Source organism: Bombus impatiens, unplaced genomic scaffold (genome assembly GCF_000188095.3).
Source record: "Bombus impatiens unplaced genomic scaffold, BIMP_2.2 scf_0203, whole genome shotgun sequence".
Taxonomy (NCBI): domain Eukaryota; kingdom Metazoa; phylum Arthropoda; class Insecta; order Hymenoptera; family Apidae; genus Bombus; species Bombus impatiens.
In genome coordinates, this window is record NT_176622.1 from 786728 (window position 1) to 810444 (window position 23717).

Consider the following 23717-nt stretch of genomic DNA (forward strand, 5'->3'; position numbering starts at 1 on the left):
AACACGACTTTTTATAAACGTCTCAATTATTATTATCCGAGTAGATGATTATTATTTATACGTGGTATTTACGTGCGTGTATGTTCATTGCAAGAAAATGGCATAAATATTCGTAATTTAAGAGGGAGCGTATTAAGAGGAATTCATAAGAAGAAGCTTTTAAGAAATTGTAACATTCGATGCACTTTTCTTTGCTTTCCTATATCTACGAAGATAATATTCTAACAAAAGCTGCAAAGTTTTGATAAAGGAGCGCTATACTTGCAAACTAAAAGCGAATTTAATTTCGATTCAGCGAAGCGATGCTTTCAAGTAAATGTTCAAAATTGTCGTCGGAAGAATCAAAGCACCCTATATCCGCCAAATAAAAGTTACAGAAAGCAGATTTACCCACTAAGAGAAACCTCGTCTCAACGATCAAGTGCAACTTTCAAGTTTCAAATCTCAGAGTGATGATGGAAAAAATCGACGTACCCTGCATTTACAAAGTAAAAGAAAAATAGACTAAGTTGTAGCCTTCAGTAGTTACTTCAGCGTATAACTGGGACGCTGTTTTCAGGTAAAATTTCAAACTTGGCGGTCAAAGTGCGAAGAAAGATTGTGCCGGTGGCCCGAAGCTGGAGAGACTGCATCCCTGGCTGGAAGTAGGCAGTAGGTAAGGGCAGAGCGAGGAGCGTGTGCGCGGTGGATGGAGTGCGAGCATGAGTAGGACGTGGGTCGTCGTGTGTCGCTGCAGAGGGCCGAGAGAGCGTGTCTCCTGCGGAACACAGTTGGCACGGACCGTCAAGATGTAAGCTGACGGGCAGAGAACGCGTGTGTGACGGTACGCCGCTGGCCCAGGCCGAGAGAACGTGCCACGAGGAAGAAGAAGAAGAAGAAGAACAGGGAGAGATACGATCTGAAACGGGCCGATCCGGGAGGATGAAGTAGAGCGGGAACCAGGGATCGATTGCTTCCCGATTGTTGGCATGGAGGACACGACACTGGGGTAAGTAGTAAGACACAGAGCTGGGTTAAGCCTGATGGCTATCTGTTCTCTGCTTAAAGGGGTGCGTTTGGTTTCCACGAAAAATTCATTACTCGTCGAAATCCTATTAGCAATTCCGCGTCGTTTGTCGGTATTCGTATTTCACTGTGTTTATCGATAGCATCTAGTTATTCATATTGGGTTGTGTTCATCGTAGAGGCCAGGATTCGACGATCGATGCGACCTACCACAGATCCCAGCGATCTATCTTTCTGTGGCTAGCGTCGGCTGGCTTCGACGTCGAGGCAGCGATTCGTTGCTCGCACCACCGCTCCAACCCACCCCCTTAGACACGCTCGAGGTCATCGTTGCCCCCAAACTGAGCCAGGATACCATTGCTCGATCGTTGCCAGTTCATTCTGCTCCCGTTTCATTCCTCTCTCACGGCAGATTTTCCGTTTCAAATCTAAAGATCGTTGGCGTTCGAGTACGTGCCTGGAGACTGGAGTATTCGCGTCGACGAGGATGTACTATCAACGACGATGATGACGAACAGCGAGTTCTCTTGCAAGAGGGACGAATACGGGACGTCGTGGTAAACGCTGGGAAGCCACCACGGTTGCGTTAATAAAGCCGTCACGGCTTTCCCTCGCAGCGCAAGAAAGAAAAAAAGCAAAAGAAAAGTTGTTAGCAGCTATTTACCTGAGGGCTCTAACCGACCCCTACAGTTTTCGAGATCGTCGCCGCTCCGTAGAAAGCTTGAACGCGTGCTGGTCTCGTTCGCGCCTTCGTTTCCTCTTTCACGAGACTCCGCGTCCTTGTGATCGTGATGGTCGTTCGTGCTTCATCCGTAAGGCCTTTTTAGACGAGGGAGAGAAAGGACTGCTTCCGAAGCGAGAGAGGCTTCCTCTTCGCCGATCGCGTCCTTTATCTGCGCAAGAAACACCCGTTCCCCCTTTTTCTCTCTTTTATTTCGCGTTTCAAACACGCGAAAACGGGTCGTTTGAAAAAAAAGGTCTTCGTCTTGGTCGTTCTCTTTCTTCTCGCCGTTCTGCCCCTTTCCCCTTGGTCGTTTCTGCTCGAAACGAAAGCTTTCTCGTTAATATCCAGCGCTCTGGCTCTCTCGACCCCTCGAAAATCGTTCGTCATTCGTCGGGAGACGCGAAACGTTGTCTGTTCGTCGCGTGTCCTGAAAGCGTGCTCACCTCTCCGCGTGAATAGTCGATGGGGTTTCACGAGGCTATCGAATAACGGGGCTCGTCGAAGTACGTCAATGGGTTAAGGAGGAACTTAAAGCAACCCTTCTGCTTCGAGGAACAACCAGCCAACGCTCCGACGCGTCTTTTCATCGTAATTCTTATTCCAGTCAAAGAGAAACATTCGACGAATCGACGAGTGCACCTGTTCCACTCGTTTGAGTGCACGCAAAGCCAAGGATTTGCACAGAGGAACGAGTGGCCGTGCAAAGAAGTCAAAGGTGGAAGGAAAGACGGTCGTTATTTAAGACTGTGAGTCGGCGAAAGGTCACGGAACACGGGTGAAACGAAGCGTTGCTTGAACAGTGGTCGAGTCTTCTTGAGATACGAAAGAGAAGAGGATGCGTTGCCGCGAGAATTGGGTGCGGCTACAATATTAATAGGCGTCGATTCGAAAAGAGGTTGCTGCCGCCCAGTTCGATTCGACTAATCAGCGCTGATTGATCGCATGGAACTGCAAAGCAAGAAAGAAAACGAGTTGCAGTTTTGAAAATAGCCAGCACACGCTTTTATGTTTCATATATCTGATCGATTTCACTGTCTGCTTGAGATGTTATATCAGTGAGACGGAGTATGACGACATGGACAACATGTGGAGACGATCAAATGCGAATGAAAAGAGAGAGAGAGAGAGGAGTTAAGGCCTCTTAATTCTTTCAAGACTCAATCCCAATTTAGATTGCGAGGAAAATATCCTCTTATTAATTATTTATTATTGAAACACATATTCTCTCGCGTTCCTGCGTTACAATGTGAAATTTAAAGCCAGCTCTCACCCAAGGTAAATACGTTTATCGTTTAATTAGTGGATAACTAATTGTTAAAGTACAACTTAGCGTTAAAACAGAAGCCGTGAAAGGAAGTTGCCTAGAAATAGGATCAACTATTTCCAACCACAAGGATATCAAGAAACTGGAACGCAGGAAGAAACTTAATTTGAAGAAACTTAAATTCCTGCAGGATATTAAGAGATATTTTGGAGAACTTTCTGTCGTCAGATCGAGCAACCGGATCTACACGTAAATTAAGGTGTAAATTAAGCGACGAAAGAATTCGCAGCGGCGATACTTTCGCTGTGCGCATTCTTTAAACCGCGACGGGCAAATGAAATCTCGATGAGGTTGGTCTCGATTGAAATATCTCGAGGACGAACGTCACGAAGAATGCTCGGATTTTCTCCAATAACGGCCACCGTCGACGGTGATAAATTTCACGAAACAGCTGCTACGCGATCGTATCATTTTAAACCGCATCTATCATAAGAGAAAGAAATTGAAATTCCAAGTGAAAACGATCTAGCGTGTAAACGCACGGATCCGTTTAAAGGGATCGGCGTTCGAGAACTGCGACGGAATTAATCCGACTTTTCCCGATATTACGCTCTATCGACGGATTTTCAACCATCGACGCATTCCTGACCTGGATTAAGTTCGCATCCGCTCGCATTCAAACGATTCCCGCGATTCGACGAAAATAAACAAGCGTAGTAACCGAGTATCCAAAGAGGCAATCGCATCGTATGGTAAGAGCCGTTTAAGAGGTGGAAGCAAATCAGAGACATTCAGAGTAGTGACTGCGTCGTCGAAAAGTGCATCCAATGATCTGTAGTATCTCTATTTCGTTATTTCTATCTTGTTAAATGTACGACTCGTATAACGGTGGAAACAAAGAAAAGAAAAAAAAGAAGAAAAAAGAAAGACTCGGTCCCGTGTACATCGCGCGAACGAATTTGACGACGCCAACGTCACGCTAACACGCGTCTCGCTCGCATCAGCGAGATTCCACGCTACCCGGAATCCGCGTCAGTGCGTGTCTCTGGTGACACTCGACAGCAAGAACAATGAATTCGTTCATCCGTCATCCGTGAGGTGGATCTATGACGAACGAGTTAGTCGGACGATTTTCATCTTGGTTGGTGGAATCGATTGGAAGTTACCATCGCGACAAGTAAGAACTTCATCGAAACAACGAGAAAATTGGTCATCCCGGTGATCCTTCGTTTCTCCTATTTTTTTCCTTTTTCTTTCTTTTTCCTCGACAGCGAATCGTTTTCACACGGTGGATCGTTTCTCGTCGAATGACTGATAATTAATCTTTCGTCGCGCCGAGGCCAGAGGAAATTGAATCAAGATCGAACAAAGGTTCTTCATATTCGTTCGTTCTTTTCCTTTTTTCTCTTCCAGTTCTTTTCATTGGTTCTGTAATTTTTTTTTTTTTTTTTTCGTAGATAGACACAGAGAGAGTGAGAGAGAGAGAGAGAGCATTGGTTGCGGAGGATCGTCACGGTTGATCGCGGTGTTACGAAGCTGCGTCGCGATAAAATCGATTCCCCCGGAGCGTGCGAAAAAATATCCGGATGGGATCGGAATTTTGAAAGCCGTCCGAGCAGGAGGACGTTTATAAATAAACGGAACGCGTCGGTTTTGCTGCGCAAACCGTGAGGAACTTCGCGTTCCAACGTCGCTTTTCTATAAAATCTATCAAACGTGGCTGGTCATTTCTTGGCATCTAAGAAATATGCTTGAATAATATATGCATACATCTACATACGTACGTGTGGAACGAGGAAGGGATACCAATAAGGAGATACTAATATAGATTGTCCTGTTTCGCGACGACACGCTTCCAATTCACCGTCCATTAACGCGTATCGTTGCTCTGCGCTTGTTCCTACGAGCAGAAGATACCTCCAATTTACGCTTCACGAGTGACGAGGCAAAACGCTGCACGGATATGAGTCAGCCTGATTACTTCTATACCGAGTGATTCTTTATTTTCTAATCATTTATCGTTCAATTGAATGCAATTGAAGAAGTGCAATATAAATAGAAACTCGTTTCATTCACTAAATATCATAAGCATTATAAAAAGAAGAAGAAGCAGGTATATATGCATTTTTATAGCATTAAATTTCCCATAAATGCATAGCAATTCATAATTTGATAGTCAGACTGATTACTGTTTCCGGCAGTGCTGGTATAAATGGCCTTATTTTTGTTTTTTTATTTCATTTTTCATGAGTGCAATTGAGGAAATGGAACATAAGTGGAAACTCCTTTCACTCATTAAATATTAGAAGAGTTGTAAGAAGAAGCAGGTATATGCATTTTTATAGCATCAAATTTCCCATAAATGCATGGCAATTCATAATTTGATAGTCAGACCGATTACTCTTTCTAGGAGTGCTGGAATGGATGGCCTTATTTTTGTTTTTTTTTATTTCATTTTTCATGAATGCAATCGACGAGATGGAACATAAGTGGAAACTCCTTTCGCTAGTTAAATATTATAAAAATTACGAGAAGAAGCAGGTATACGCATTTTTATAGCATTAAATTTCCCATAAATGCAAAGCAGCGATCCATAACTTGATAATCAGGCTGATTACTCTTTCTAGGAGTACTGCAATAGATGAATCTATTTTATATTTTATGAATGCAATTGAACAAATGGAACATAAGTACAGATTCGCTTTACATGCTGTATATTACAACGAGTACTATGTCTTGGATAGTTTACATAGTTTAGCATATTTTTGCAACTTTAAATTCCTCATAAATGCGTGAAAAATGCAAATAAATGCAACGACGGTGATTCTTACTTTTATAAAACTGTGGATATTTAAACGTTTAGAGAGAATTTAAATGTGCAAGAATTCACAAAATGTACAGCGATGAGTCAAAATATCCAAATAGAGTTTACAATAATATTTCAAGCGTAAAATAAATTCTAACCCAGGTTTCGTATTTTTAATTGCATTCATGAGAGTATGTGTTCGCAGTCTGAACAATCGCAGTCTAATCATTGCGACGGAAACTTATCTCAAATACCATTCCTACTGTAACCAAAATTTTGTCTGACCCATAAATCACACGGAAAATCACGTTCCTTTGAAAGATCAGATTAAACAAGACTCTACTTTCTCTTTCTCAAAGGTGCATTTCTCTTCTGATCCATGATCTAGGATCGTAATCCTTAACGTGGCATTTTTTGTTCTCTCTGTCGTCGTATAACTGGGCTGTTGAATGTTTAAACACGCTATTAACGATCGGGTCGATGATAGGAATCGGAGAATTTACAGTAGAGGCCCGTATAACGTGGTGCATATTCGTTCATAAGTGTCAGAGCACTTGCAGAAAGTGAGAGTATCTTCTTGTATAATTAGTACACTGTTTAAGGGTTATTGTTAGACTTGGCATTTTTACGAATCTACAGTCTAAAAGATTCAACCTAAATAGAAAGTTATTTTATATTTATTAAATAATATAACGAATGCTACATTTTGCGCTTATTTACAGTGGATGACAAAAGGAAGTTTTAGAGGCCGAGCAATAGAAATAAACGCCACAATATCAGAGAAAGGAGTTATAATCGACTTATAATTAGAAAGAAATATAAGGGTACGTCCAAACACCTTTTTGCCAGCCATAGAAATCCACCATCTACTCCGTACAATGCCAATGAAATTTCCAAATGTCTCCTGTAACACGCGTAACATATTCGTAAAAGGTATCCACAAGAGTTTCGATAGTGTCGCGAGCCTGTGTATCATAATGTATGTGCTGTAATGTAACCGGAGTGAATCTCTCGAGTTATAGGGTTATACTACTGTTGTTGATGCGTTTCGAAGAAAATGAGGGAGGAAGAGTTGGTGTAATAACCGATAGGAGAAAAATCGATGGGAAGTAGGACGGAATGGGAAAACGGAGACGTTCTTGTACAATATACCGGGGTTAAAGGTGAGGAAGCTAACGGGCGGCGAAACGACGAAGACCCCAGCGTTCGCCGTTTCATTATTCATCGGGCGCGGTTGTTCGTTTGGCTAGGTGGAACGATTATCGGTTATCGGCGGCTGGACTGCTCCTTTCCACTTTATAAAAGAAGGAAGGAAATCGTGTGTCTGTCCACGATATAGCTACGTGCACCTAACTAACGCCGTGTGTAACCGCTAACAAGGCTCTTCTATTTATAGCCGCGGCGTAACGTCGCTTCGAGAGCGGCTCGAGCTCTCTGTTTTCCGATTTTCTCCGCAGCCACGACCTCGCTGGAACTGCACACGTCCGTAGATCCGAGAATAGAGCCGTCTAGTCTCTCTAGATGGAACGAATCTGGTCTGATAACACCGCTGCTGTGTCCCTTCTTGCCGTCTACTTATCATCCCCTATTCGTCATACGGACAACCGCAGAGACGGTTATAGAGGAGATTCGTTGGAGGATGTGTCGCGAGGAATGTATAGAATGTTAACGACGACGTTCTTTGGTCCTTTTCAAAGAATGAATTGCCGGAGAGAAAGATTCTTCGTGAAGCTATGGTAGTATTTCAGTAACTAGTCATAGATTGACTCCTCATTCGGTGTATTAAGCATTGGAACTTGATTGCGGATTTTTATGCACTTGCATGGGAAATGTAAAAGTGCAACAATGTGGATAATGCACATAAAATGCAAGAATACAAAGAATAAGTGAAGTAGTTATCGGTGAAGTATCGTATTATTTTCTTTAGTTGGTTAAATCCTAGTAAAGTTAATAAAAACATGAAATTTCATGAAAATTTGTGACCTAATTCCTGGTTAACATTTCTTAGAAAATTCTGACAAATTTTACTTCGTTTAATATTTTACAGTTGCATAAGATAACGCTGCGATACTCGACTCTACGTTTAATGCAGCATATCAGAATTTATGTCTTTACTTCCGAAAATGGAAACTATAATTGGAAGTATTCCACTGGATATCGATGGTTTAAGATCTAACGTAGAATGTAACTTTGACGTTGTTGTTCGAGCTATAAACCCGAGTAGTTCCATTTTACACTCGAATCGAGTGCAGTTTTAGTACAGATCCGGCCAATAGTGATGAGCTATTGCTTGAAACCGGCGTTATCAGGAAATGCAGACCGAAGCACCAACAAAATCGTCTCGATGTTCGTCTGAATGGCTATTAGACCTATCTTAGTTCCTTCTCTTCTTTCACTGCTCATCAAGCTTGATCTTCCTTTAAGATAGATAGGACTTTTCAACTATTGGCACTATTCCATGATCTTGCAACCACTCCATACACATTAACTATTCTTCCTGTATGTACTTTTCTCAGTGTCGTTGACCTTTTGACAATGTGGCAAGGTAAATAAAGAATGGAGAATGAACTACTCTCAGAAAATAATTATCTTTCCGACTTCAAAGTTTTCTGTGTCTCTGGTGTTGGAGATGTGATGGTTCGGTAAAAGTGAAATATTAAAATATTGTATTTGAGAAAGTATTAAAATATTTGAATATTTCTGAAATAATTTATATATAATACGATACGTTGGAAGGAAAGCAAAATCATTATATTACTACTTTAGTATTCTAAAGTGATATAATAATAGTTGTATTTACTTTTAGAAGGTAAATTATTTAAAAACATATATACAGTATCTTTAACAATACTTTTGTCATAATCGCTTATGTCTTCAAAGACTTTGCAGTTTCGATATCTAAAAAATACTGACAATATATTTTATCTATATTCTAGATTCTAGAGGGTCTCTTATAATACCGATCATCCGCACGCTCCTTAAGAATTAAAAAAATTAAGTCTCGTGCTAGCTTGAAACGCAACGAAAAATCACAGTGTTCCTGTCGAAGTACGATAGACTGGATAATTTCCCTGCAAAAAAAGAAGAGAAACGTAGAACTAGAGCTGAATAGGGAACACAAAGGGAGTTCTACCTGGTCTAGACAAATGTAACTGAAAAACGAACGCCACAGACCGTGAGGTAATTCCTTTGAACTTGTCCGTCAAAAAAACAGCCTCCGCAAACACGGTCGGCTCGGTCACGTTTTCGAACTCGATCCCGGATCGGTGTGTGTACTCCCGTCTCCGAGACAAACGGAGCACGAAATTGCGTTCGAGAGGTCCAAAGGATAGGCTGAACGAGCCGACACTCGTTTCAGTAGTAGAGGTCGGCGCTGGTTAGACACGCGTCTGATGATTCACTTGTTTCACTGCAAGAAATTCTACTATAAGTTCAGGACCTAGTTGATTTAAAAAGTTTCCATTAATATCTTAGAGCGATGTTTGGTTATTGGCATGTGAAATGTGGAAACGAAGGCGAATAGGCAGAGAAATTTGATATAGCTTTAGACTTTTAGACGATTTGACCAGTTTCTGTTACTATTTTCTAAGGTTTAAAGGAAGATTCTAAGGTCTGTTTAGATGTTAAACACGCGGTAGTTGAACGATTAGGAAAGAATAGGAAAAATTAGTCTTTCCTTTTGGGTTTGCTTGACTGGATATTGAAAGAAATTGTATGTAGCTTTAGAATTTAAATGATTCGAAAAGCTTCTGTCACTATTTTGGAAGGTTTCAAGGCTAATTTACTTGTTATGCGTATCTGGTATGTGAAATATTTGTGGAAAAATATGGAAAATTGGAGAAGGTCCGAGTATCATTCGTTTCAGTGAATGCCGAAAGAAATTTTAATTTAAAAGCTCGCGTTACTATTTTGCAAGGTTCCAAGGTGTTTAATTATTGACATGTAAGTATACGTACTTGGAAAATTTAACGAAAACTGAGGAAAATTAGATGCAGGTTTGAGCGATAGCGAGATAAATATTTTACGCCTGTTTAAACTTTGGATGATTTAAAAAGCTTCTGTTACTACCTTGTTCGAGGCACGTTTATTTGCCATAATATCATTCGTTTCACTGGATCTTGGAAAAACAGTAGCATAGGTTTAGACTTTCGACGATTTAAAAAGTTTCCTTTAGTGCTTTGTTGAAGTTACGATTATTTGGTATAACGTCGTTTGTTTCGCTGCGTGTTGAAAGAAATTTCATATAAGTCTAGACTCTGGGTGATTTAAAAAGTTTCCTTCGCCACTTTGGAAAGTTTCGTATTGTGTTTAGCTATTGGTATGTGACATTTGGAAAATGTGACGAAGAAAATGATGTTATATGCGCGTCTGAGCGTGGTCTGTTTCACTGAATGTTGACAGAAATTTCATATACGTCTAGACTTTAGATGACTAAAAAGCTTTCTGTTACTACTTTGCAAAGTTTCAGGGTATATATAGTCATTGATATATGTAATTTTGGAAAATTTGGAAGAATAGGGAAAACAGTGAGAAAGTGGGCGTTGGCTAGACTCAATAATTAATTACACGTATAAATACATTGAATTTGCGCATAATTCACTCGTATCGCAAAATTTTATTGCTCTCAGTTATATAATTCCAAACTCGTCGTATTTGCTCGAGTAACAAACAAACTCGTTTAATTACCAAATTCAATCGGGAATGAATTATTGTAGTAGTCGTTTATAATTCAAGCGGTGATTATAGCAGAGGCAACGATAAATTATGGCCGCCTCGGAAAGATAGAATGGAAGAACGAATGAAAACTTTGGTAAAATGGCTCGCCTTCGCTGGAATCCAGACGAAATCTATCGTAGTTCCGTTCGGCTTCCGGCCAAATTCTCCAACTTTAAGGATATTACTAGCCCGATAGCCAGATCGTCGTTCACCCTTTCCAACTTTTCTTCCTTATTTCGAGATCCCTTCCACACCAATTTTCCTCTCTGTTTTCCCTCTCGAACGTCGTCGAATTTCCACCGGTGAAGATTGACTCGAGAGGAGACGAGAAATCGATCATATTCGACCAGTGGAAGACAGACCAGAGGTTTGAGCAACTTAAACGAAAATTCCCAGTGCACAGTTGCCTGAAAAACCGTATTTCCTAGCCAAAATCCAATATTTCAAGTTTAACGTTTCAAAAAGGATTCGTTCTCTGTCGTCTATACAAGGGTCGACACTGACCACGAGAGGAGAATGTTAAAAAGATGGCCATTGTTCGCACCTGCTTACGAACGAAAAGCTCGTCACAGGATACTTAAAAGCGTCTCTGAAGGAGCGAGAAATGTTATCAGCATTTATGCGAAACGTGATGACAAGCGGCACCGGTCAAACTTACCAATGCGTAACCACTTAATCTTCGTTTTTTTCAGCTACTGATCCAACTACGAAATAATTCTTTGGGAATTCTGCTGATAAATCGATCGAAGTTGCGAATGGAGCAAACGCGAAGCACCGCGAGATCGTTGCTACATGCGCACAGCAACTCAAAACACGTTCATCAACTTTGCACCTGCATGCATACGCTATAAAGGTTGCCAACCCGGTTTTACTTTCGTCAATTAATACGCAGACAAACACCGAGTGCAATTCGAGACACTCAACATATACATACACGGATACATACTTGGTGGGCGTATTGTTGGCCATTGTTCTCCGAGAGGAGACGAGAAATCGATCATATTCGACCAGTGGAAGACAGACCAGAGGTTTGAGCAACTTAAACGAAAATTCCCAGTGCACAGTTGCCTGAAAAACCGTATTTCCTAGCCAAAATCCAATATTTCAAGTTTAACGTTTCAAAAAGGATTCGTTCTCTGTCGTCTATACAAGGGTCGACACTGACCACGAGAGGAGAATGTTAAAAAGATGGCCATTGTTCGCACCTGCTTACGAACGAAAAGCTCGTCACAGGATACTTAAAAGCGTCTCTGAAGGAGCGAGAAATGTTATCAGCATTTATGCGAAACGTGATGACAAGCGGCACCGGTCAAACTTACCAATGCGTAACCACTTAATCTTCGTTTTTTTCAGCTACTGATCCATCTACGAAATAATTCTTTGGAAATTCTGCTGATAAATCGATCGAAGTTGCGAATGGAGCAAACGCGAAGCACCGCGAGACCGTTGCTATATGCGCACAGCAACTCAAAACACGTTCATCAACTTTGCACCTGCATGCATACGCTATAAAGGTTGCCAATCCGGTTTTACTTTCGTCAATTAATACGCAGACAAACACCGAGTGCAATTCGCGACACTCAACATATACATACACGGATACAAACTTGGTGGGCGTATTGTTGGCCATTGTTCTCACGTAGCAACAATTTGGTGGTTTCGGATTTGCTCGATTTGAAACTTCAATTGATTTATTAGCAGATGGATGAGAAGGCGGATGAGAATTTGAACTCGTTTCAAGCTTATTCTTTCTTTGTACCTACGTTAGGACCGTTTTTTAATATCTGTCTTTTATGAACGATAGAGTTGTGTTTTCTTTTACAATTGGCAGAAATATCCAGTCACTCTGATCGATTTGTATATTGTGATAGTATCGTGGCTCCTACGGTAACGCAATCGCCACCCAAACTTAATTTACACGGCGATCAACGTGTCATCTCTGCTGCGTTCTTTGTACCATTTTACACCCAATTCTGCTTTTTTTTTTTATTGTTAGCAATTTTCTTAAGTTCGAGGCAGACACAAAAGAATCGTTGTCGATACGAATGATTTTCGATCTTAATATACAAGTATAGTATACGGTATAGCACATTGGGATTTCTTTTGAAAGCTTAAAAGTTCTAGTAGTTATGCATAAAAAAAGCACGCCTCATAGGTTTCAGCGATCTTGAAATATGTCGGCAAGACCAAGATTCGGAATAACTTTCTCCTATACGTGTAACCGGCGATCGGTTTTCATTGCCGAGATATTCACAAAAAATCTTCGATTAAAATTAGTTCCTGTTACGCTTCATTCCATTGCACATAAATGGCCGGATTTTTATATAGCCCAATCTAAACTTAACTCATCGGTGCTAATCATCTGTGCTATAAATAAAAGGCGATAAATGAATGGATTATAGGTTGGGGTTAGATGTTAGATTAATATCCGGCCAATAACGCTGGCATCACTTCATTTTTATTTTATGTGAGTTTTTAAGTACATCGTAAATTCCATTGCTACCATTCATCATTATTTATACATATATACCGCCAAACGTATCTTTATGTATAACTGAAAAGCTAAGACTATCTGTGCGTATCTATCGGCTCTAATTATTAGTATGTACGTGACGGATAGACAGATAAAACACAGTACAACGTTTCATTATCGATAGATTCATTGGAAATCATCTCACGAGCACCGTTCTGCGTTCTGCCGTTCCACGATTTATTCGTTTTTCTTCTTCATTTACGCGATATTGAGAACGATTATATCCCTCGTCGATAAGTTAGGTCGAGGCTGGGGACCATATAATCAGTTAGCTGTTGCGACCCCTTTGAAAACTCTGAAAAGCGCGTACCTAAAATGTACGGGAAAAAGTAAACGATGACGAGTATACTCGTGAAACGCAGAGTATGTTTGGCTGTTATATTATAGAATTAAGTTGTAACGAAACGATTGCTTCATTGTTTAATTTTATTACCGACAGGGCTCATCGTAACGCAAAATATTGCCATTTCTTCGTGTATACTCGTCAAAAACAGCTAACTGGATAAAGACGCTCGTCTATTGCAAAGTGATCTCCGTAATGGTAACATAGATTGCGTTGTGGTGATTCGCGAAAATCTTGGGAACTAAAACCGAGTGACAGTTACGTGAATAGGAAAAAGTTGTGAAGAACATCGACCTCGACAACATATTTCAAGATCGTTGAAATCAACGAAGCGCGGCCTCTTTCGTATAATTACCAAGATCTTGCTGCCTGTTAAAAGGACTAAAACTGTGACACAAAAAACGAGGTCGGTAACAAGGTTCAAAAGGCGATCGAAACTCGGAGAATACGTCACCTCATCATCGTGAAAGCTTGAAAGATCTAAACTTCTCACTTAAGTATAATAGATACTAGGAACGCGTAACGAGCGGAAGACAGGATAGAGTGATGGTAATTTGACTCGAGAAGCTGCAAAAGGAGAGAAAAGAAAAACATAGGAAATAAGCAGACCAAAGAGAATTTTAGCGAACAGGAAAGGATGCATTAAGTAGGTAATTAATCGGTAGAGTCAGTCGGAGTCTGAATAGGAGAGACGGAGAGAGAGAAAGAGGGTAAATGGTTCGAAGCGCATGAATAATATAACTTCGTAAATATAGTATAATAGTGGATATAGTAGGTGTCTGTAAATCAAGTGCAAGTCTCGGCTGTGAGTATAAGTATATTTTAGCGAATAAAACATACTGTAATACAAAAGTTACCAATGAAATCATAACACATAAGGGAGAAGAGAGAATGTTAAAAACTAGAATCTTACATTGGCGCGAAGATGACGGAGTTGGTTGTAAAGAGGACGACCTCTGGATACGACCGAACGATTAATTTACCAGGAGATTGGAAGACGCAAAACAAGACACCGTGAAAGAGAGCATCCACCAGTGAACTCTTTCTCGCTCTTCGACTTTTCCATCCAGTTTCATCGTGATACTCCGCCGAGCTAATTTTCCACTCGTTCTCCGACAATGTTCTATAAAATGAGTTTTCTCCTCTCGATCTCGTTAGACGATATATATATATATATACATACATTTGCCAGTCGTTATTCGTAGTCGCCAATAAAGAGGAAAGATCTTGACATTTGGCTTACGCGTATTCTTCGAATATTTTATTCTCGATTTCATAGCGATTATCGATGAATTAAGATTGCTTATCAATTATTTATGGATCATTAAATATATTCCTTATCGAATACGAGGTCATTTCTGCAAGGTTGACATTTTTCTTTCAATTAATTTAACTCGACTAGTATGACGATAATAGAGTTCCATGATAGCGTTAATGAAACTTTAAAATGTTAGACTGCGGATGTTTACGCGTTTGCGAGAAATCTATAAATATAAAAATGTAAAGAACACAACATAATATGGAAAAATGTACAAAATATCGAAGCACGTATTATAATATTTAATAGGCGAAACAAATCTCTGTCTGGGTTCCATTTTTCCTTTTTAAGCATGTTAATAAAAACGTAAGAACTGCTATAAACGTACATGCGATAACTTATTCGGGGAAAATGTCTACAAGCGTTGGAATACTTTCGCGAGCCTGTGTATATAGGGTCGTGCAAAAAGATCCATAACTTAAAGGATTATATAACAGTACACACCAGGAGGAGTAAAAAAACGTCTAAATAAACGTAGATCCTAAAATCGAAGCTTTCGATGAAAAAGCAACTTTTACTTCTTATTGGCGTTCGATATCCTAAGCTGGTCGCTTCCAATCGTATCGAACATCGAATTTACAAACATAAACCAATACTGTCTCAAGTTATGTACGAATTTGAAGGATTTATTTGCCGATGTACAATGTCACGATTCTTCATTTTCTCATAGATATTATATCAAAATGATTCCACGCTTTATTCCACGTAATTCTCAAATTTTTACTTCTAATTTTAAATAACATATAACGCACTGAACTGCAAAAAATAAAAGGTACATTGTACCTCTTTTACACTGTGTCTCGATGTTTTGGAACAACCGCGAAACTCAGGAAATTTTTACTGAAATTTCTTAATTCTCAAACGAATTTTTTCAAATTAATACGACCTAGCCAGTGATGATACGGAGGTGATCAGCCCTAATGACTGATTTTTATGACCTACGTTGATTAGACGAGTTTCTAATCCTCTCGACGAACTCTACAACTGCCGTAAGTTGGGAAATCATTGCAAGGATCGTTCTGTATATCGAGGCGGAAGAACGATGGTTGCAAAATTATTGGAGCGACGTAGTACAGGGTCGTGCGGTATGTATTTAACACGTTGAAGCATAAGATTCAGTCTGAGCCCCTCGAGACTTCGTTGCTAATTGGCTCAGCGTATCAACGACCTTTCTTACACCGCCAACTTCTTCTTGTCCCTAGCGTAGGTACGAGGAAAGAATAAGCTCGTAGCGGGCCAACTTTTTAATGGATTAACTCTCTCCGAAGCTGCGGTTCGTTCCACCGACCCTACGATTTTGTTAATTAATTATCGGCTGAGAAACGCCTAATTGTCTTTTCTGGAATCGTTCGTTAACGCTTCCTCGTTATTCGACGAATCGACGCTTAACATAACTGCGCGCGATTAAGGAAACAGGGACGAAACAAAGTACGCGACACATTCCTGGGATTTATAAAGCACGTAGAATTCGGTTGATGGAAATGTTAGCGAAAGTTCAAAGTTCGAATGAAAGTTCAAAAGTTCGATGTTTCGAGCGAATTTTCTATGAAAATTGCAGAGTCCTGCGAAATTGCATCGTGTCGATCGGAAGATTACAGCGAAACTGCGTATACGATGATTAGCTTGCGAATGTTGCTGCTAATTAATAGTTTCACGTAACTGAGGAAATGGGGCACAAATGAAAAGGAGAATGTTAACAAATGGCCACTTGCTCTCCATCTGCTGGCGAACGGAAAATTCTTGCGGCACGTTTCGGAGCGTCTCTCAAGCAGCGAAACACGTTATCAGTATTTATCGGAAACGTGATGGGAAAGTTGGAAGGAACGAGTGCAAAGGCGAACAAATGGCTCAACACTAGAGCTACCGACAGTTAACACGAAGCTATTTCTACCATAACCAGTCAAAATGACAGGTCTTTAAAAAATACGTAATAATAGAATATTTTTATATTTTCCGATTTATTACTTTCTTACAGAAGGAATTCCATGTTGTGTAGTATATTTTTGATATTATTAATCCATCTGGGACCATGATTCCTAAACGAGGATTGATATATTTATAAAATTGTAGAACCAGTCATCTTGACTGGTGTGGTATTTCTAGCGATAACATCTAGCGATCGATCCGGAATTTCCCTGATAACTGATATCGTCATATCGAACGATACGCAGTTAAAATTTGAAAAACGTGTGGTAATTTGTACGAAACGAGGAAACTGATTATTTGGGGTTCGATAAACAGATTACGAGACCCTTTTACACTTCGACAAGTGCCAGTCATTTTGACTGGTATTGCTATAAGCGGGCTAGATACAAAATTATTTTCAATTCGAATACATAAAGAAGAAAATAAAGCACGTTATATTATTCTTTTAGTTATCGTTGCAAAATTACATCGTTACGGAAAAAATATAACACGAAATAGGAATTATAAAATAAAATTGTACAACCAGTCAATTTGACTGATGTGGTAATTCTAACGTTAATTTTCGTTTTCTTCAAATTCTCATCCACCTATGGTATAATAATTATTCATCTGGATATTTCTGCCAATTGTAAAAGAAAACACAACTATATCGTTCATAAAAGGCAGATATTGAGAAACGGTCCTAACGTAGGTACAAAGAAAGAATAAGCTTGAGACGAATTCAAATTCTCATCCGACTACGGAATAATAATTATTCGTCCATATCGACCGAGTAATTCCTCGGAAATTCTGCTGATAAATCAATTGAAGTTTCAAATCGAGCAAATCCGAAGTACCACCAAATTGTTGCTACGCGAGAACAATGGCCAACAATACGCCCACCAAGTATGTATCCGTGTATGTATATGTTGAGTGTCTCGAATTGCACTCGGTGTTTGTCTGCGTATTAATTGACGAAAGTAAAACCGGGTTGGCAACCTTTATAGCGTATGCATGCAGGTGCAAAGTTGATGAACGTGTTTTGAGTTGCTGTGCGCATGTAGCAACGATCTCGCGGTGCTTCGCGTTTGCTCCATTCGCAACTTCGATCGATTTATCAGCAGAATTCCCAAAGAATTATTTCGTAGTTGGATCAGTAGCTGAAAAAAACGAAGATTAAGTGGTTACGCATTGGTAAGTTTGATCGGTGCCGCTTGTCATCACGTTTCGCATAAATGCTGATAACATTTCTCGCTCCTTCAGAGACGCTTTTAAGTATCCTGTGACGAGCTTTTCGTTCGTAAGCAGGTGCGAACAATGGCCATCTTTTTAACATTCTCCTCTCGTGGTCAGTGTCGACCCTTGTATAGACGACAGAGAACGAATCCTTTTTGAAACGTTAAACTTGAAATATTGGATTTTGGCTAGGAAATACGGTTTTTCAGGCAACTGTGCACTGGGAATTTTCGTTTAAGTTGCTCAAACCTCTGGTCTGTCTTCCACTGGTCGAATATGATCGATTTCTCGTCTCCTCTCGAGTCAATCTTCACCGGTGGAAATTCGACGACGTTCGAGAGGGAAAACAGAGAGGAAAATTGGTGTGGAAAGATAAATAGGTGCGAAAAATTCCCATTTCTTGTTACATTGTCCCCTGTTTCGTTTGTACTACGTATCGTAATGGTACTTTGCTTATATCAATAAGCACGTGAGATATTAATTAAAAGAATAGATAACTCATTACACTCGCGTTAGGTTGCAGATGTTTATGCATTTATGGAAAATTGACTTGTATTAAAACTTGCAGATTACAAAGATATAGAAAATATTAAAAGCAATATACTTGTTAACAATATCTTCAGGGTAAAACGGATATTCGTTTAACTTTTGCCGCTTTAATTTCGAGTAATGCAAAAATGTGACTTTGCAGTAAATATTCGCAGTGTAATTAATTATCGTAGTAGCCTGCTTGTTCTTAACACGTCGAATTACACGAGTTCGAATAAAGTTCCTTCCTTTGACAGACAACCGCTGAAGTTCAGCGAGAGGACTAGCATTCCATTTCAAAGGGAAGAACAGGAAAGAAATTACATACCGTCTTCGATTGGATTGTCCATTTCCATACTTCAGCCTTAAAATACCTTCGACTATTCGCTAACTTCTACCGATATCTTCGGCTCGTCTATTCGACCTGCTCGAATTCAAAGTTTATCGAAAGGTGGAACAAAGGGTCGAATAAACCAAAGTTGCCAACGGTGAAACGCGTTTCAGCGAAGTCGTGCGTTTTAATTAAAGTTGGAGAAACGAGAACACGGTAAGATAAATAGGTGCGAAAAATTCCCATTTCTTGTTACATTGTCCCCTGTTTCGTTTGTACTACGTATCGTAATGGTACTTTGCTTATATCAATAAGCACGTGAGATATTAATTAAAAGAATAGATAACTCATTACACTCGCGTTAGGTTGCAGATGTTTATGCATTTATGGAAAATTGACTTGTATTAAAACTTGCAGATTACAAAGATATAGAAAATATTAAAAGCAATATACTTGTTAACAATATCTTCAGGGTAAAACGGATATTCGTTTAACTTTTGCCGCTTTAATTTCGAGTAATGCAAAAATGTGACTTTGCAGTAAATATTCGCAGTGTAATTAATTATCGTAGTAGCCTGCTTGTTCTTAACACGTCGAATTACACGAGTTCGAATAAAGTTCCTTCCTTTGACAGACAACCGCTGAAGTTCAGCGAGAGGACTAGCATTCCATTTCAAAGGGAAGAACAGGAAAGAAATTACATACCGTCTTCGATTGGATTGTCCATTTCCATACTTCAGCCTTAAAATACCTTCGACTATTCGCTAACTTCTACCGATATCTTCGGCTCGTCTATTCGACCTGCTCGAATTCAAAGTTTATCGAAAGGTGGAACAAAGGGTCGAATAAACCAAAGTTGCCAACGGTGAAACGCGTTTCAGCGAAGTCGTGCGTTTTAATTAAAGTTGGAGAAACGAGAACACGGTAGCCCACAGACGAAATTCGGTATCAGTAGAATTATTTAGAAAAGATATTCGATAATTGAACGGAAACAACGATTCGTTATCTTCTTCGAATAATCTGTTACTTTTAGGTTCTTCGTTTTTATTTGTTCGCAGGTTAAATATTACTATCGAATTATTAGCTTTTTAAGTACCAAGATAAATGTTGTATAACGTGAATTAATTTTCTACTCAATTTACGTACTTCGAGTGACATTGTACAAGTTCGAAACGGAACGTTTCCATTATTTTTTCAAGCCGCTCGCAAGGTGGAGAAACGAACAATTGCAAAATCAACATTTGACCTTTGTCTGTTCTTTCCGCTAACATTGTGTGCTTAGAAAATAATCCTTTACGTAGAAACAATACTCCGAAATAGTTTTTTACTTTTCGCGAAAATCTTGTTCCGAATGTTATCTTCGAAATACGCGGTGCTGTAGTTTCGGAAACGAAGAAACACCAGAAATAGGATATTCGTGGAAATAATCCGAGTGAAACATCTCAAGAAACGCGAGTTTATCGTTTATCTTGCACCGTGCCTATTTACATCGCCACGATGCAAAAGCATCTTTGCAAAGAAGTGGAAATCGAACCGTTGGATCCAGTTGTCGCCTCGCTAAACGGAATTCAGTTCGTACATCAAACGTGAAACTACAATTATCTCGAAACAAAATATATTTCACAAATATGTATCTAACTTGAGCTAATACTTTCGTAATCATCGATCAGCGTATCTTATCTGACTACGATAATTCAGTTCCTATTTTTCCAATTACTTTCAACGCATCGAAGTTCGCTATCGCGCCAGTAAATTACGTTCGATAATTACTTTCGGTATTTAAGAACCCGAGTCACGAAATTTCGACTCGGCCCCCGGCGTACCGAGGAAAATTCCAGTGCTGGTTTGTTCGTAGTCGCTGCTAGTTGGTGTACATTTTCGCGGCTCGCGCCCGACAACTTGTTGACGCTTGATCGTTTCAAGGGGAAACCTGGTTCTCCGCAAGGTTCGCACATTGCTCGATTTTCGTGACTTGATTGTCTCCTATTTCTCTCTCTGTCTCTGTCTCTCTGTCTGTCTCTCTCTCTCTCTCTCTCTCTCTCTCTCTTTCTCATTCACTGAGATCCACTTTGGTCTATCGTCTCATAAACCTATATAAAGCTTGTAAAATATTCGAAGGACGACGCTTTTCCGTGGCTTTCACGACACCGCAGAGAACGAGGTAATAAGGTCGCCTGAAAAACATTTAGAGATCGTTCGATGGAAAATTGGAGCTGCGGTGCTCGAACACCGGTGACGTATGACAAGTGGCCCTCAATGTCAGCACATCCTGCACGCTGCGAGCTTTGGTTAATCGATTCGTCCTTCGCTTAAACGTTCTAACGTCGGTTCTGATTAACTTCTTCGACGCTGCTGATCCCTCTGAGATCCACTTTGGTCTATCGTCTCATAAACCTATATAAAGCTTGTAAAATATTCGAAGGACGACGCTTTTCCGTGGCTTTCACGACACCGCAGAGAACGAGGTAATAAGGTCGCCTGAAAAACATTTAGAGATCGTTCGATGGAAAATTGGAGCTGCGGTGCTCGAACACCGGTGACGTATGACAAGTGGCCCTCAATGTCAGCACATCCTGCACGCTGCGAGCTTTGGTTAATCGATTCGTCCTTCGCTTAAACGTTCTAACGTCGGTTCTGATTAACTTCTTCGACGCTGCTGATCCCTCTCAACGTTCGTGACTAGGAAAATTGCCAGTGAATTTTACGCCCTACAATGTTCCTGCCGTTTCTAGTCGCACGATCTGCCATTTTGCATTCTTCGTTTTTCGGATTTTCGCGTAAGAAGTGACAAACCATTTTTACCAGAATACTCTTTGCATGATAATAATCGAAGAATTCTGTAAAATCAATGATCCGCCACTGATTCGTAACTCAGTGAATTGTTGGCGAATCTTACGCTTCTATTCTCGTACTTTTTGGTGTTTTACGTTCTATTTCACACTTTCTCCTTTTTGTTCATCCGTAAAACCGAACAACTGTTTTGGAAGCACTGCCTTTACGAAGAGATTATTTAGCGAAAATTTTAGCGAACATTTTAGCGAAGATAATATCGTTTTTGATCGAGCTTTATTATTTTGACGCACGTAAGTGGTAAATGTCTGATTTTTATGGAATCGTTATACGAAATTAACACGTTGATCGCTGGTTGTTGCTGGTGACAACCGATGCCACGTTGACGTGTCGCGTAAATGGTTTTCGTACTGTGTCGAGAGGATCGACGAGTTTAAACAATGAAATTCCAGTGCCAACATTGGGCCACGCAACTTTGCTTCCACAGTCAACGTGTTAATCTTGCCACGTTGTTAGTCGTAATTATACAATGCTTTCAAAGCTTCTATCTCTATTCCACGATGGTCGTTCGTTCGATTTTTCTATTTTCGAAAACCCACGCTATTCGTAGATACAGAACTGCCATTCTCAATTCTTTTCGCTGGTATTTGTAAATGTCAACGTTTGGAACGACCACTGGAAGCGAGAGTAGTGCGGAGGCAGGAAATTTCGAGGAATTTCCTCCTCGAAAACTCGACTACTCTCGCTATCAGTTTTTAAAAACGATCAAAAATGCGCGAGAACGATGATCTTCCTTGCACGTGTTTGCTTTAGAAACTTGATCGATAATCGAGCGAATCATTTTAACACTTTACCGACCGCTACCGATTCAACGGCATACGCACGTCCGACCGGCATCTCAGGCGCAGATTCTCCCTGGCGCCAGCTCTATTTCGGTTTAGATTATCCAATACCATTCTTTTCGTTCATCGCGAACGGTAAGTTTTTCAAATTGATATAAAACTGTGGGAGCTTACAAAGTAACGCAACTGATGCAATTGAGCAAGATACCTTGGTAATAAATAACAAATTACTGCTCAAATAATGAGAAAAATTGTCGGCGGCAAAAAGTCGATTAATAAGTTATCGGTCGGTAAGCGTTGGCGACAAGAAACCGATTAATTGGCTATCTGTCGGTAAAGTGTTAACAGTCGGACAGAGGTGCCTGTGACTGTCGAGATCTCTGCTCTGAACGTAACACACGTTAAAATAATCAAACAAACAACAACGTCGCATGGAAGAAGGAAATAATTTTTCCCGCGCATAAGAAATAATATTAAGCATAGATTGAAATGCGATATTTTTCAAAATTTAACTTCCTGTGCACAGGAAGATACAATGTTTCTCTACGTTAATTTGCTATTCACCGAAAATGGATCATTTTCATTCGTAACGTTGTTTGTTGGAAAATGTTGCATTAGATCGTCCCAAAAGTATCTTTCGTTATCGCACGTAGCTGCTTTATCTGGCAATGTTTATGCAAATATTTATACACAATATTTACGCAAAAATGTTCGTACAATGAAACGTTTCTACTCTGATATAAAATATTTCCAGTGAAATATTTCTAGTCTGTCAAATGTTGTGCTCTTTATCTTCAGTCGTCCTCCAGCTGTCGTACGATACGTTTCGTTTGCAACTGTTTCGTTTTGCATTTGCAAGGCGACAAATTATTACGCGTCTGTTATTTTCTTACGAAACTAAAGAAACTTTTGGGACAACGTAATACGTGGATATACTTTGGGGTTCGAACTGGGTACTAAGCCCCGCCGATCGGCTTTCCGAGTGTTTATCGGCTAATTGAGAATAATTTAGCACGATTTGCTACGTTCGATCTGTAGCAGCGGAACAGTGCACGCTGCATAGAAATATCGTAGAGTGGATGAATTACGACGACTGATTTTTCAGGAGAAAGTTGGCAAACTCGGAAGCGGGAGAAATGGGATGCGAGCAGATAGACTAAAATAAAGGGTGTTTTGCAGCATCATCGAGGGCTGAGCTATCGAAAAATATGGCGTCAGGAATACCGAGCGTACATCAGAGGAAGCTTGGACCAGCGCCGATAGCATCCTTCGAAGACCTGTCCGACGAGGTGGAAAACGTGAGTCCTTCCCTGTGTCCTCCCTGAGTCTCCTCTCTAAGTCGGCTCTTATTCGAGCGGGGATACCGCTCGAAGGTC

General features: G+C 40.1%; 1 protein-coding gene across 6 annotated transcripts in view; it reads left to right on the forward strand.

The window, feature by feature from the left end:
- The first annotated feature begins 647 nt into the window (after positions 1 to 647).
- Positions 648 to 23717, forward strand: part of LOC100748761 — a 39164-nt gene continuing 16094 nt past the window's right edge. For 3 of the 6 annotated variants that reach the window (XM_033319725.1, XM_033319724.1, XM_033319727.1), the window contains exons 1-2: positions 649 to 988; positions 23521 to 23639. In XM_033319725.1, the coding sequence (XP_033175616.1) occupies positions 23550 to 23639 (90 nt within the window). In that variant the 5' untranslated portion in view covers positions 649 to 988; positions 23521 to 23549. Of the gene's footprint in view, positions 989 to 3791; positions 4171 to 23520; positions 23715 to 23717 lie in introns of those variants that run through there. The other 3 variants (XM_033319728.1, XM_003487758.4, XM_012383035.3) reach the window with 3 other exon arrangements.